At 41.9% G+C, this 14,443-nt stretch overlaps 1 protein-coding gene across 2 annotated transcripts; it reads left to right on the plus strand.

The window, feature by feature from the left end:
- Nucleotides 1-946: 946 nt before the first annotated feature.
- Nucleotides 947-11,710, plus strand: LOC136368805 (solute carrier family 2, facilitated glucose transporter member 11-like). 2 transcript variants are annotated; one of them, XM_066331202.1, is made up of 12 exons: nucleotides 947-1,070; nucleotides 1,665-1,763; nucleotides 2,606-2,766; nucleotides 3,333-3,457; nucleotides 4,862-4,991; nucleotides 5,126-5,274; nucleotides 5,888-6,075; nucleotides 7,121-7,231; nucleotides 7,307-7,408; nucleotides 8,433-8,508; nucleotides 9,455-9,582; nucleotides 10,295-11,710. In XM_066331202.1, the coding sequence occupies exons 1-12, from the start codon at nucleotides 1,047-1,049 to the stop codon at nucleotides 10,499-10,501; spliced, it is 1,500 nt and encodes a 499-aa protein (XP_066187299.1). In that variant the 5' UTR covers nucleotides 947-1,046; the 3' UTR covers nucleotides 10,502-11,710. The 2 variants fall into 2 exon arrangements, with proteins under 2 accessions (XP_066187299.1, XP_066187298.1); XM_066331201.1 differs by having other exon boundaries at nucleotides 7,121-7,408.
- Nucleotides 11,711-14,443: the final 2,733 nt, after the last annotated feature.

Below are 14,443 nucleotides of genomic sequence, written 5' to 3' on the forward strand. Positions count from 1 at the left end.
CATTCTATGTCTTATAAACTGAAAGCACAAGTCTTGAGGGTGAACTTGAGTGTTTGCTGAGGGTCTCAGCATTACCCCACTGCCCCCTTTTCCCCCATCAGGAGAATCCCCTGGCACGAGGGGAATGAGCAAAGACTTGGAAGGCAAGAAGAGCACAGGGCATCAGCCACACAGGAAAGCCCCGGGCAAACCAAGCTCTTTTTCCAAGTGCTGGCTGCAGTGGAAACTATGTAGAAGTACAGCTTGAGCTTTATCTCATGAGAAGGGGGCTTCTGGGAATCAAAGGTGATTTTTCAATGCTTGCAACACTGATTTTGGAGCCTTTCTGGGTCAAAGCTGAAACATGAGGGAGTAGAGATCCCAGTGGTCCTATCCCAATTCTTTAGGAAATATTTACCTTCTCTGACAACTTTTGTGAGTCTTAGTCTCTTACTGCTTTCTCAACATACCTGGTTGACAAACATCCCCACAAGCACCAGGCAACAAATACCCTTCCTCAGCACAGTTCAACTGATTCATAAAGCCACAACAGCAAAATTAGCCTCGGAAATTTGCCTATTTTTCTTCTATTTACGATATTTGCTTTATCAATGAATCTGAAACAAAACACCACATACTTTACTTATCAATAAATAACAGTAGCTAAACCTTGTACCAGCTGCTTTTTCTTTCTGTAGATTATGGCAGATATACAGTCTATATCATAGAAGTAAATCATTTTACTGTTCCTGGAAAACTATTTGTATTGTTTTGCCTAAACTTTTCTTGTTTCTCTTCCCAAAGCCCAGAAGCAAATTTTCTCCGCTTTGAAACCTCCCCCCTGGAGACTGCACTAGATGTAATTATTTCCTAAAATACTTAATCTGGCAGTGTTAACTTTGGCCAGTCGAAGAAAATATAAGTGAGTGAAGATGAAATAGTAAAAATTTAACTCTGATCCCTGAAGCCAAATGCCCACTGCTGTGGCAGCAGGCAGGAGACAGAGAGACACAAGCCTGTGATGACAAAGACACATCACACGCTGCTCAGCCAGCCCTCAGCCAGAGATGACGGGGTTCCTATCAAACCTGGTAAGTACTTGGTGGGGCATTTACATCTGTGACTTTTTTGTGTGCTACTGGGGCTTCAAAGAAAACAAAATCAGTGACTTGGTAAGGACAAGGCTCCTGTTCACTACAAGCACCTTGGAAGTGGTTCTGCCCACTATTTTGAGGTATTACAGCACTTCATATGCTCTGCCACCCACCTTTACCATATTTTTATCAGTCTGTTAATGTGTCTTAAATGTTTTCATGGACTGAAAAATATTTGCTTACCTAGAAACATAATTTACTTTGCTTACCTTGTAAAAAAAAGTGCTTCCTTAAATACATCTTATTATTGAGTGCGAGACATGGCAGGCAGAGGTTTTGGGAGGCAGGGAACAGGACTGGATGCTAGCAGCCATGGTGCCTTGATAAGGATGTTTGTGGAAGCTGCACTTCCTTGAGTTGGATGTAGAAAAGCCCCAGGAGGATGTACATCTCCCTCCAGGGCAAGCAGAGGGAACGTTCCTATGTGGAAATCCCCTGATCAAATGAGATGTTTCTGGAGAATGAAAGACAGATTGTGAGAACAGCCTGATGTGGCTACAACCTTAGGAAGATTTCATTCTACTTCTGCAGGTACAATACCAGGGGCTCATTCGAATGATTGCTGTCCTGGGGATTGGTGGCACATTCCAAATCGGCTTTCAAATTTCTACCATCACCTACATGTCTCAGGTAGGCAAAGATGCACATGGCACTCCGATAATGAGAGCACTGAGTCTCCATTGCTGCCTGAGGCTGCTCCTCTGGCATTCAGAAAGGGTTTAATCACAGTATTATTCTCCCCTTATTTCCCATCTGCTGTGCTATGCTATCACGAAGAGCAGAGCAGGCTGAAGTGTTGCAAACAGAAGAGAGAACTGCAAGTTGTTAATAGAACAGTTCCTCAGAAGACACACACTAGCTAGGGTGGCATCTGTCTTCCCTAAAATCTTATAGCACATGTGCCTTCTTCAGTGGTTTCAGTTGATATTTTTATCCATCCTCACAGAAAAATAGAATAAGTGAGCCATGCTCTAGGAAAATATCTGCTTCTCTCCACTGATCACAGGTAAAACTTCCATTAAAGGCACTGAAGTCTAGAGGGAAGATATCATTATTTTGTAGGCATCACCTTAGTGGAAAAGCATTATTTTCTGGCTTCAAAACACTAAGTTCTGAGTGAAAAAGTATTTAGGAATTGCACTGAACAGGCTCTCTGTAATGTGGCATTCTTGGCAGGCGTGTGAGAGAAACCCCATAACTCATTTGCAGAACTTTGTAGTGCTGTTTACACTAATTTTTAGTACCAGTCCATGCCTTGCTTCCTCAGATTTCAAGGATAAAAACCCCAGAGATTGAACTTTAAATGGCAGAATGAGCATAGCAGACTCTATCACACTGTGTCTGTTAGCCATACACTTTTAAAGCCTGTGTAAAATCGTAACTTCAGCTGAAGAACAAAATCATTCTGTAAATACAATAAAATACCTGCCCTGCTGTCACAGGTATCATTAATGAATTTTTTTCTGTCTCAGCATGTTAAGGCTTTCATTAATGAAACTTGGCTGGAGCGCTATGGCTATCCCATCCAACAGGACAACCTCTTGTTCCTGTGGTCTATCACTGTGTCCATCTTTGGTGTAGGAGGTCTCTTGGGTTCTTCAGGAAGCAGATACCTCACTGTCAAATTTGGCAAGTATGTATGTTTAATGACAATTTGACAATTGAATGGTAGCTTAAGGAAATGATAGTTGAGGTTTTAAATGAGACAGACCTTTAGATTTAGTCATGGCTGTGGTGTCAGCTGATTTTCCTGCTTCCTGCCCGTGGCCTGTACCATGGATTGTGCTGTCAGCTGTCACACCAGGCACGGCTCCTCAGACTGGGTTCATCTCAGTAATGAGGAAAGGCAGCAGCTGGCTGAAGGCTGAATGGGTTCTTAAAAGTGCTATTCAAAATACAGAAGCACGGAGACCCTTGTTGGTGCTGCAATAACGTGTTTCACAGTGGATGTTCAAGTGCAGAAAAACTTTCAGAGTTTTCTCTGCTACACAACTCAGAAATGTTCCCAAACTCCCAGGTGCAGCCACGTGCCAAGGCACTCCATGAGTCCAAAGTACCCAGTGCTTATTTTCTCCCAGACCACACATGTGTATTTTCAAAATACTATCAAGACAACTTCAGCCAAGACTTCCTGCATGGCTTTAAGATCCATTTCCCTTCTGAGTGACAAAAAGTCTTTTCATTTTCTTGCACTTACAGAAAGAAATGTCTCATGTGCAACAACGTGCTCATGATAGTGGCAGCATCTATCATGGGCTGCAGTAAAATATCCCAGTCCTTTGAGATGATTTTAATTGGACGCTTCATGTGTGGAGTAAGTGCAGGTGAGTGACTTCTCCCACAGGTCAGCAGAATATCACAAAATTTTACATCTTTATTCAAAGTAAATAATAAGCCTCCACTAAGAAAACAAAATGTTGAAGTCAGTGATCTTTTGTAAGAAGATTTTCTATAATGCTCTGCAATAGAGCATAATTATTATTAATTTCACTGATACCAAATGAAATTCAGCTTTGCCAAGTGTATGGATATTCAAAGATATCAGAAATGTTTTGATACCACATGAAACAAGGGATTTTCTGAAGGAAAAATATGTGTAATATTTTCTTAAATTTAGCTAGCAGTACTGAAAATTATGCAGTTTAAAGCTAGTATTTCCATAAGCGAGAGTATTCCAAGTAGTAAGTCCTTGGGGTTAGTACAGAGATCTGGGCTTAATAAAGCAAAAGCAGCCCTAGCAAGTAAACTAAAGGCAGTAAAAACATCCTGTGCTGCTATCAGTATTTTTTTGTATTTTTTCCCTACACAAAACCTGTCTTTCTATTGTTTGCATATTCACAGGGATGCCTCTTTTCACTTATTAAGGAGTGAACTTTGAAGTTAATACCTATTTTTCAAATAATCAGATTTTGTACATTGCTTCTCTGACATACAGATGTGTTGAAGAGCTTTGGCTGTAATTTGAGAACAGCTTACCCACAGGGATTTTGTTCTGGTCTAGAACTGTATCATGCCTTATTCAAAAACCTGGTTTTTGTTCAAGAGACTGCAGTCAAAAGAGATTGCTTTGCCATCACATACAGCCAAGAGAAGAACATGTTGCATTTGAAACAGATAAAAGGGGCTGTGAGGGTATCTGTGACTGTATCAGGAAAAAGCTTCTGTTCTCAGACTAGTATTTAGCATGTCTGAGTTAATAAACATAACTGGAAACACCAACTTTGCCTGAAACCATAAAAATTATTGCTGGATATCAGGAAAGAAATACTTGTGTCTCCACCTTAATCACATACAAACCAACATTGACTATAGTACTACATGTGATAATTTGCTGTAAGTCTACCATGCAGCTCTTCAATAACATTATGTCAGAAAAGGTTAAGATAATGTGGGTTAACTACAAGCATATTAAATACTGTTAAGAAGTGTTTAGTTATTCAGCACTTGCATACCCTGTGTCCTTGCTAAGTCTCACAGGAGATCTCATGATGAGGCTGCACCTACACTTTGAAGGAAAAACTCTACTTTTCTTAAGATCAGGAAACTGAACTCCTCAAAGAGGACCAATACTTTTGTAGAAAGAGTTAAAAAATCTAGTACTGAAAGTCTCATATGTGAGTTGAGGGATATGCCAGAGACAGCTGTAATACTTAATTATTTACATCCAGTTTTATTTCTAATGGTTATGTCTTCTTTCTTCTCTCCCATAATTCCCTCTTCACCTCAAGGTCTTTGTGTTCCTCTGCATCACCAATATGTTGGAGAAATTTCCCCTAGGAAGCTACGGGGATTTGCAAACTCTACTTCCTCTTTCTTTTGGACGTTGGGAAAAGCCGTAGGGCAAATTTCAGGACAAAGGTATAATGCAATTGATTACCCACACAATTCATTTCTGGATCCCTTCTTTTGCTTCTTCCTCTTTTTTTCCACCCATCCCTTTCTCTCCTCAAAGCCGATGCAATGAACTCTAACACACATTTTCTCCCTGCCAGGGAGCTGCTGGGCAGCCAGTCACTGTGGCCCATGCTGATGGCCTCCTGTGGAGTCCCAGCACTGGTCCAGCTGGTCACACTTCCCTTCTTCCCAGAATCCCCTCCCTATCTGCTCATGCATAAAGGAGACCAGGAAGGCTGCAAAAAAGGTAACTGAGGGCTTCAGGTTCCTGTTCTTCACTTGATTTAGAATCATTTTGTGATGCTTGCTTTCCCCATATGGAAAGGAATAAATAGGACAAAGTTTCTCCCTGCTCATTTCCCACATGGCTCTGTGAATACCTACTAAGTCCATTATTGTTGTAGCCCCCACATAGAACACAAAGCTACTTCCCTCTACAGCTCTGTATTACAAAACCTTTCGCATTTGTCTGACACCACCTGCACTGTCAGTCTGATGATTAATGCTAAATGACAAATGAAAAATAGCTGTTTGCACTGCAGGGCTCCAGCGAGCACCCCTTAGCTCTGGTTATTGGCTGTGTACCCTGCTCACACCCTGAGAGAAGGAGGAAGGCAGAAAAGTGGCCCCATGGGCAGGGAGGGAGCCCTCGTGCACCCCACTAGCCCCCTCTGTCACGGCAGGTGCCACTGTGCAGGAGGGGATCATGGCTCTGGAACACTCTGTAAGACATCTCTGCCTCTCAGCCCAGCCCCAGCCCACACACACTGGGCTGCCACACACTTGTGTCACCTACTCAGAAAACTCCTTAGGGAATAAACAGAGAATTAACATGGCAGGTCTTGCTCTCCTCTTCACAGCCATAAGGCAGCTTTGGGGTGAAGGCCAACACCAAGCAGAGATTGATGACATCATGAAAGAGAAGGCAACAATGAAAAACACCAAGATCTTGAGTGTCCTGGAACTAGTGAAAGAACCAGCTTTCCGTTGGCAGCTGTACATGATAGTTATTCTGACCGCCACAATTCAGCTATGTGGCATCAATGCAGTTGAGTGGATTTCCCCCTTAAAGTCCCAAGATATCACAGCTCACAGGAGCTTCCTCCATTCTTCTCAGGCTTCTCAGACCAAGCCTTGCTGTCTGCCAGCCCTTCTACAGGACAGCAGCAGCCACAAAGCTTGGCTGAGCTCTCTGTGTGACACCCCTCTGCCCAGCTCTTGGTCCTTGCTGGAGTTCCCTGCCGCTGTAGTTAGCTCATGGAGCAGCCACCTTTGGGAGCCATTGCAGACCTCCAGAGCTCGCTCTTACAAACGAGCCCACTCTCCACTGGCAAAGTCTGTAGTTTTATGTGACTGCTCACTGCAACTGCTGCCTGTCTCCTGGCTCTTAGCACCCTGACATGTTGGGATGGCAGTCTGCTCACTCTGCCCTCAAAGCTAACAAGCATGCTCCCTGTTTTGCAGCTTCTGCAGCTCTGCTTTCCTCACAGCAGTGCTTCTCTGGGATCCCTCTGAAGTCACAGCTTTGCAGCTGCCTGCATGACCCTCCTACCTCTAACACCACGATGCAGCAGCTTCTGTAAAGGAAATACACAGCTGAATCTAACCCAGCTTAAACTGGAATCTTTATCACCTCAGCACATCTCCAAGCACTAGCAGAGATATTTGAAAGGATGTTTGGTTTATCCCCTCATAACTCCATAACCCACACTCTTCTTTCTTGGGAAGATCTTACAGTGATGTTTTCGGATGGGCTCTGAAAGCAAAATATACCTGGCTGTTTCTGAAAACACCTAAATCAGGAGTCTGCAAACCTAAATGCATTGTAGTAGCCGGAGGTCCAATTATCCCAGCATTTTATCTTTCATCAAGTTAATTAATGAATTAGTTATAAAATGTTTTATAATATTTTTGCCCACTGATAAAGTGAATACTACCAAAAAGAGTGCAGAATTCCAGCTCATTCCCAAGCTGGGCTGCATGCTCCCAGATTAGCAGCTCATATCTAGGGCAGTGTCACACAGGTTTGGGTAAGAAATCCGTTATTTCCTTTTCTTACTGTTTGATTTGGTTTTTTTTTTTTTTTTTCCCAGATTTATTTTTATACCTTCGAAGTCCTCCAGGCAGCTGGCTTTGATGAAAAAATGTCCTCCTATATGACCATGTCTATTGGACTCTCTGAACTCGTAGCTGCTCTAGTCTGTGTAAGTCACATTACCAGGGGAGTGGGGCACACTCTGCTCTCCAGCACTGACACTGATGGGATTTCTGTCCTCCAGAGCTCCATCATTGAGCGACTGGGCAGGAAAGTGCTCATAAGAGGAGGCTACTGGATCATGGGTTCACTGCTAGCTGCTATCACTGTGACTCTGTCCCTACAGGTAAGGAAATTCCACCCACAGCAGATTGCTCTGTCTATCCTATTGTGATCTAAAGCTCACTGGCAGGACCATGCTACTGAGAGAAAGGAAAGTGAGGCTTAGATCATGCTTGTCCATTCACAGGATTACACTCTCCCTTAGCCAGTAGTTTCTTGTACTCCTGCCTTCCTTTCAACCTGATCCCATGACCATAGCAAGGAACACATAAAACACTGGGAGATTGGTTCCTGACCTCATCAGACTGCAAACCCCAAACACTGGCCAGCACAGACCACAAGACAGTCCCGGGAAAATGGCCCTTTCTATTCATGCTGTTTTTAGCAAGTAACAACAAAACCCCAGACCTTTTGCATCAGTTATTTTGAATCTGAACTTTGCTGCAGATAATTGTGGGAAAGCACTCTCTGTTCAGAGACTGGAGACCAGCTCACTGCTCAAACAGTGATACCTCTGTGTCATTGCTGTAGCTTTTTCAGAAGCAAATCACTTGCATTACCAGCACTCATCTAGAGCTGTTCTACAGATACACTGCAAAATTGACCTGGAAGCAAGGTGGCAGCAGACTTCTGGTTTTGTTTCATTCATGAAAGCTCTCATTTTCCTAAAGCATCGAGTCTCATTTCTCCTTGACTAAGATCTAGAAAATCTGCTTTTTATTAAGTTGTAGATTTAATAACAACTTAACAGAAGTTAAGAAAGATCTCTGAGGAGATCTTTCTCATATCTCTAAGGATCAGAGGAAGCACTATGAGGTCAAAAAGAAATGACAGGATGCAAAAGTACTCTTCAGACTTCATTTAATTGAAGCCTCCCTAGATTCACAGCTGCTCTGCACCTGCATCTGCTCACCTAACAAAGACCTCAGCTGCTCCATCCACAGAGTAAAGCACCCACAGCTCTCAGTTCCCACACACTGAATATTTCTTTCTTGAGGTGGTAAGTGTTGGAAAAGCAGGAGCATTCCTCACCTAGGGCAGTTAACAATTTTCAACCAGAAGTTTGTTATGGGCTTTTTTTCCCCTAGGACTGGTACTTCTGGATGCCGTACTGCAGCCTTGGTCTCATTATCCTGTTTACAGTTGTCTTTGCTGTTGGGCCAGGTGAGTTCTCAGTCAAAGGAAATAAAGGAATTGAGTCATGTGAGCTTATTAATTGAGTCATGTGAGATTAGGGAAATACTGCCTTATATTTTATAATATTTAGCATAAGTAAATTCATTTAACATAATCTTGCAGTCATTTGAACATTGTGGGTCCAGTTATTCATTGGACATAGAATTCAATACCATCAGGTTTGAGTTTTGCTAACAAGAGGAAAGGAACACACTGGAAAAATACAACAAAAATAGAGCGAAAGCAGATGAGTAAAAGATTTTTTTTAAGTGACAGGGGAAAAAGAGGAAAAGCAAGTGTTCTTTTAAATTCAGTGTTGTATAATGTTACATCTTATCCCACATAGACAGCAGTGCAGAAGACCTACTTTGGAGTAATTCTTTTTCTAGCATTTATTGCCTGCTACTCATTAGATTTTATTTTATAAAGGCTAATAATTTTTAAAATATTTGCCTTCCCATATGGCAGGGTTGAATTATTTTCCTAACTCAAAACAGTTGAAATCCTGTGACTTCAAAACATAACTGAAATGCCCAGGAAGTAAATCTGGGAAGATCACTCATTTGTAACCTAGCAGAATTACAGAGGACATTCATCTTAGCAATGATAATTGTCATTCCATCCTGACACATCTTCGTTCATGAGAGGAGGTCAGGCTTTCTCAGGTGTCAACTACTTAACTCTTGGATGTCTCCAAGTATTTATTGGATAATTTTCCCACTTTAATAAACTGATATCTAGCAGTTTATTGGATGCCACAAACGTTTTCTTTCATAAAAAAGATTAACATACTCAATGCCACTGCCCAGTTCTGGTACTCATGCCAGCCCATTATAGTCTCATCTGTTAGCTGGCAGTGTAACAGTAACCCTCAATCCAAATGTTGAAGCCCAAAAACCTAAAAGAAACAATCCTTGTTCTTCTTTCCTTTCAGGTGGTGCCACGGTTTCCACCAGGGTTGAGATTTTCAAGCTGTCCTGCAGACCTCCTGCCTTTGTGATCAGCTCTGTTCTCAACTGGCTGGGCGTGTTTGTGATCGGCACCAGCTTCCCCTTCATCGTGGTGAGTGGCCGTGCCCGGGGTGTGCAGCTCCAGCCACGGCAGCACAGCTGACAGGGCTGTGTCACTCTGGAGGGCTCCTGGCGCCTGCTCCCCACGTCCACTTCTGCAACTGAAGGGCCCTGACTGGCCCAAGATACTCATCCAGACTGAAATATTTGCCCAAGGTCAAAATGGAAAGAAGTCCTTATCGGATTCAAAGGACTTTGGGTGATGCCTTGAGAGGCTGCCTAGAACAGAGGCCAGGCAGAGTGAAAAGAATTAAGCAGATATTTATTAAAGGTTTCAAAGGATACACCTTGGGCAGTGTGAAGTCTCACAGAGGCTCCACCCAAGGTGGACAATGGTCCTGAGTTTCTCAGACAGAAATAAGTTTTGTCTCTGCATATCAGAGGTTAATTGTCTAATTACAGCTTCAGGTAATGAAGTTATATTCCCCTGGTTTCCTCCACCCCGACTCACTTTTATTTATCCCTTTTGGACCTGAGGCTGTGCTGATGACTTTGGTTCCCAGGCCTGGAAGGATTGTTTAGTCTGACCAAAACATGAAGAAAACTATCCAGCATTCTGTATAGAATTTAGAGTTATATCTGAAAAATATAAAAACTAAAACTTAAGGCATCATGGGACCCAAATACAAAAAATTTGCCAAGAAAGTGATGAAAGCAAAGGTATGCTCATCCTGCTCTCTTTCTCACTTTGTTCTTCCCTGCAGGAAAGACTCAAGCACTTCTGCTTCCTCATCTTTATGGTGGTACTTTTCACTTCAGGGATAATTGTCCACCTGTTCCTTCCAGAAACAAAAGGGAAATCAATCATGGAAATCACAGAAGAATTCAATAAGCTAAACTTTAAAAACAAGCGTGTTCCAGAAACTCCAAATCATGTCATAGACGATTATGCCTTCTGCACCAGGCTTTGACTGGCTGTAAGGGGGAATCAGGTTTTTGAAAAAAGTAGGGAAAAAAAAGACATTTGCCATTTTCTGACTATCAGGTTGCTCCAAATGGACTGTCAGCTTTCCTATCTGTCACTTACAAGGTTCCCATTTTGCCAAACCAGCTTCTTTCTCAAGCACTCCACTCTGGGCAGCTCTGAAAAGGGATAAGGACTGACATTAACAGGATAGACTTGTGTGAATCACGAGCATTTTGGCTTAACATGCTGACGTGTAAATCTCCTCTTAACAGAGTAACTAATACACACTGAAACTACACGTGTAGAATTTATAAACACTCTGCTGACCACAGAGAAAGGAAAGACCTGTGATCCTCTCTCTCTCTCTATGATTTCTGAGTATGTTTTTACAGCCCTGAAATGGGAACAGTGAAGTTCTTGGCTTGCTATCTCTGGCTAGCGTTCAATCCATAACAGATTAGAGAAAAAAATTTAGTGGAATAGGAGATAAATTCTTTGTTTCTCTAGATTCAACTGAATAACCAAACCTTGCCAGGTTCCCATGCACAGTGCCATGTTGTCCTTGTGTAGTGTGTCTTTGACAGACTTCAGCCGTTTCAGATTGCCTTTCAGCAGCAATAGAGCTAAAAGGACTGATGGATGGAATCCAGTCACCATAAACCCCGAGCACCCACAGTCATTTTAGATACTCTGTGCTACCCTGCCCACCCCTGCTGTCATCTCAAGTCTGCAGCTCCTCCTCCAGGAGCAGAATTCCCACATTCATCTCAAGGGCTTTGAATCCCACAGGACTGAACTGCTGCTTTCCTCGTGTGGCTATCAGCTCCCTAGAACCTGTTTTCTCCAGAAAAACTGCCTCAGACTGGAAGTGATTGAATCGGAAACCTTTTTTAAAAATATACAGGCCCATGGGACTTTTCTTTTCTTTGGAAGGTGTCAGATGTTCTGTGTTCTTCCTCCATTGATGAGAGGCTCACACAGTTGCAGAAGGAAAGCAATACCATAATGAAGAACATGAACAAAGTTAAGGTTTACTGTGAAGCTTGCTATACAATTTAAAGTCCAAACTCTAGACTTTCACAGTAAAATAAGTGGGTTTACCTCTGCTGCTGCTTTGACTGGCATTTTTACTTTGACTCAAAAGAGGTGATTCAAAATAAGAATTCAATTGTTTATCCTAACTGCTGCTTATTTTTAATTGCAAATGGTAACCATAATAAAAATGGCAGGTTGCCTTGTAATAAAACTTCTGGCTTCCAACAAACATTTCTTTCCCCACATCATGATCTCCTCAGGGGGAGTTGACTAGAAAAAGCTGTTGGTGTGCATAATTTTCCTTGATTAGAGTTTTTCATAATTCCTGTCTTTAGCACTGAGTAACACTTCAGACATTTCATTAAATATAGCTACACAAATAGAACTATATATTTAAGAAACGTGAAGTGTCCTAAAGTCAGAAAACTCAATAATTTTATAGTGTTCCATATGCATGTAGCATGATTAAAACTACCAGTCATCTGGAGGCAAATACAAGATAAGAAATAACAACTTTTTGCAAAACAGAATTCTCTCTTCTCTACCAGTCATTCTGGAAACATCATCCCATTACAAGAATCCCTGAAATCTTTGGAAACAAGAGCAGAGTGGCACTGTGTAGCATTGCTGACAGACCCCAGTGAGTCACTTCTCTGATCTCAGTTATCCATTAGGTGCCATTTAGGGAAGCCTTCCCCACAGGAGCCTCCCCAGGAAGCCAGAGGTGCCCTATGGAACATTGCTGGGACAATGGAGCAGAACAGCCATGTGGGGCACAGGTCAGCCTTGGCCTCTGCTCAGTGGAGCAAGAGCTGTGTCATGGGGACAGCGTGGTCAAGGGATGAGACAGCAAAAGGGATGGTTCAAATACACCTGGGAGGGCACAGGGACAAAGGGGACAATTCAGGAACGCTCCACGCACGTTTTCTTCCAGAAATATCAGCTGATAGCTAAGATATATCTCAAATACTAATTGAGGCAGATATAAAAACTTTAAAAATGTATCTATGAACTTCTGTCAGCTGGACACAAAAAATACAGATCAGTATTAAGGAAGGCTCAGCACAGCTTTGGATATGTGTGTCACACATGACTGTAAAAGTGCAAAGATAACTGACTGAATGACCTGACGCTGTGAGATTTACTGTCCTGAGCACAAATGTGACTAAAGGACACCTGTAAGGTATCTGCTAACTTCTTTTTATGAAAATACACATCTAATAAAGAGGGCCTCTTTATTGAACAGTCTAAGCAGTAACAGCACACAAGCATTACAGTCACTGATCACCATAAATGCAAAAAATATTACACAGAAAGGGAGTTATGAGAGGAAGATTCAATCTACCCAAAGTAGGAATCTTAAATTTAAGTCCAAGAGCAAAAAGTGTAAGTTCCAATATGTATAAATACACTAAGTAGAAGTGGGTAAAGTAAAACATTAGATAATTTGTGCAATAGGCTGCATTTGAGAAGGAGCCAATAACATGCTGAAGTCTACATGTTATTACCTTTTTGTGTGCCCCCTCAATATCATCTGAGCAAGGCAGATGCCAGCAGCTAACATGGAGCTTCGTCCCTTTGTCAGATTCACATCATATTGTTTCAACTTTGTATAATTTTACAGAAAAGGAAATTAATTCTTAGCATCAAAGCTACACTCTCATTTGAGCTCCTCTTTTAGGTTTTGGCCTCAACATTTGGATTGAGTGTTACTGTTACACTATCAGCTAACAGATGCAACTATAATGGGCTGGTGTGAGTACCAGAATTGGGCAGTGGCATTGAGTATGTTGCTCTTTTCTACAAAAGAAAATGTTTGTGGCATCTAATAAACAGCTTACCTGCTGGAAAACCTCAACTGGAAAAAAAAAAATCCCTCCATGAGCTCTCAGCACAAAACAACAGCAAAGTCAAGGTCAGGATGAGAGTGGCAGGAGAAATGGCTGGATGGTACCATATGCTACATTTCAAACATTAGCTGGAGAATCCAGGAATATGCTTTGCATGTGAAATATTTGCTGGTTAATATGACTTAATATGACTGCTTGCATTAACTAAGCCCTTTATGATTTCTTCATCCCCTCCTTCAAATGAAGTGTAAATGGCAAGTGATAACTAAGCCATTTACCAACTGAATACATTCAAGATCCTCTTAATTGTGAAATAACTGAAGTTAAACTGAGAACTTTCTCTCAGAAGAAACAGACATCAATCCAGCTGTGGAAGTTACAAAACAGCTTCATAACAATCTTAGTTTTCATCACAGACACAGAAATAAGTACACTGGCTAGCGGAAATGCCAGACAAAACTGGGCATGATGAATCTTTCTCTCTACCAGCAAAGAAAAATCATCTACTAAATACTTGGCTGGTCAAGCCTGATGTGCCACGGTAGAATTCTTACATTTGCACTCCATTTCAAAATCCTGGAGTAGTTCAGTTCCTCCCAGTAATGATTAAGTTACGATGTGCTCCACTTGCCATCACCTGGAGAGAGGACAGTTCTTTCCTTTACATGTCAAAGTCCCGGAGTTCACTGTCCAAGCCCCATCTAAGATGCCCAACAGAGATCTCTGTCTCTAAGTTTCTGAACATATCCTGAAAACTGAGCTGGTTATGATGATGGGAATCCTGTTTAAAATTGTGTTCTCAGTCCTCTGTCCCCCTAGAAGAAGACAGAGTTCAGTAAGTATATAGGTTCTGCGAGGGACACCTTCCTGTTTACTCGGGCTAGACATAACCACTGGTTGAAATATTTAATCCAACAATCCTAAACTTTGTACGACAGCTGGAATATGTATAATTAACTCAAAAACCTCCGAAGTAAAATTTAACTTCACTAACATGGGACTAGCTCACTGCCACTGCTGCTGTATAATGTGAGCATTTGGCTCCTTTGGCAGGTACCAGC

This window comes from Sylvia atricapilla, chromosome 17 (assembly GCF_009819655.1).
Source record: "Sylvia atricapilla isolate bSylAtr1 chromosome 17, bSylAtr1.pri, whole genome shotgun sequence".
In the NCBI taxonomy this organism is placed as follows: domain Eukaryota; kingdom Metazoa; phylum Chordata; class Aves; order Passeriformes; family Sylviidae; genus Sylvia; species Sylvia atricapilla.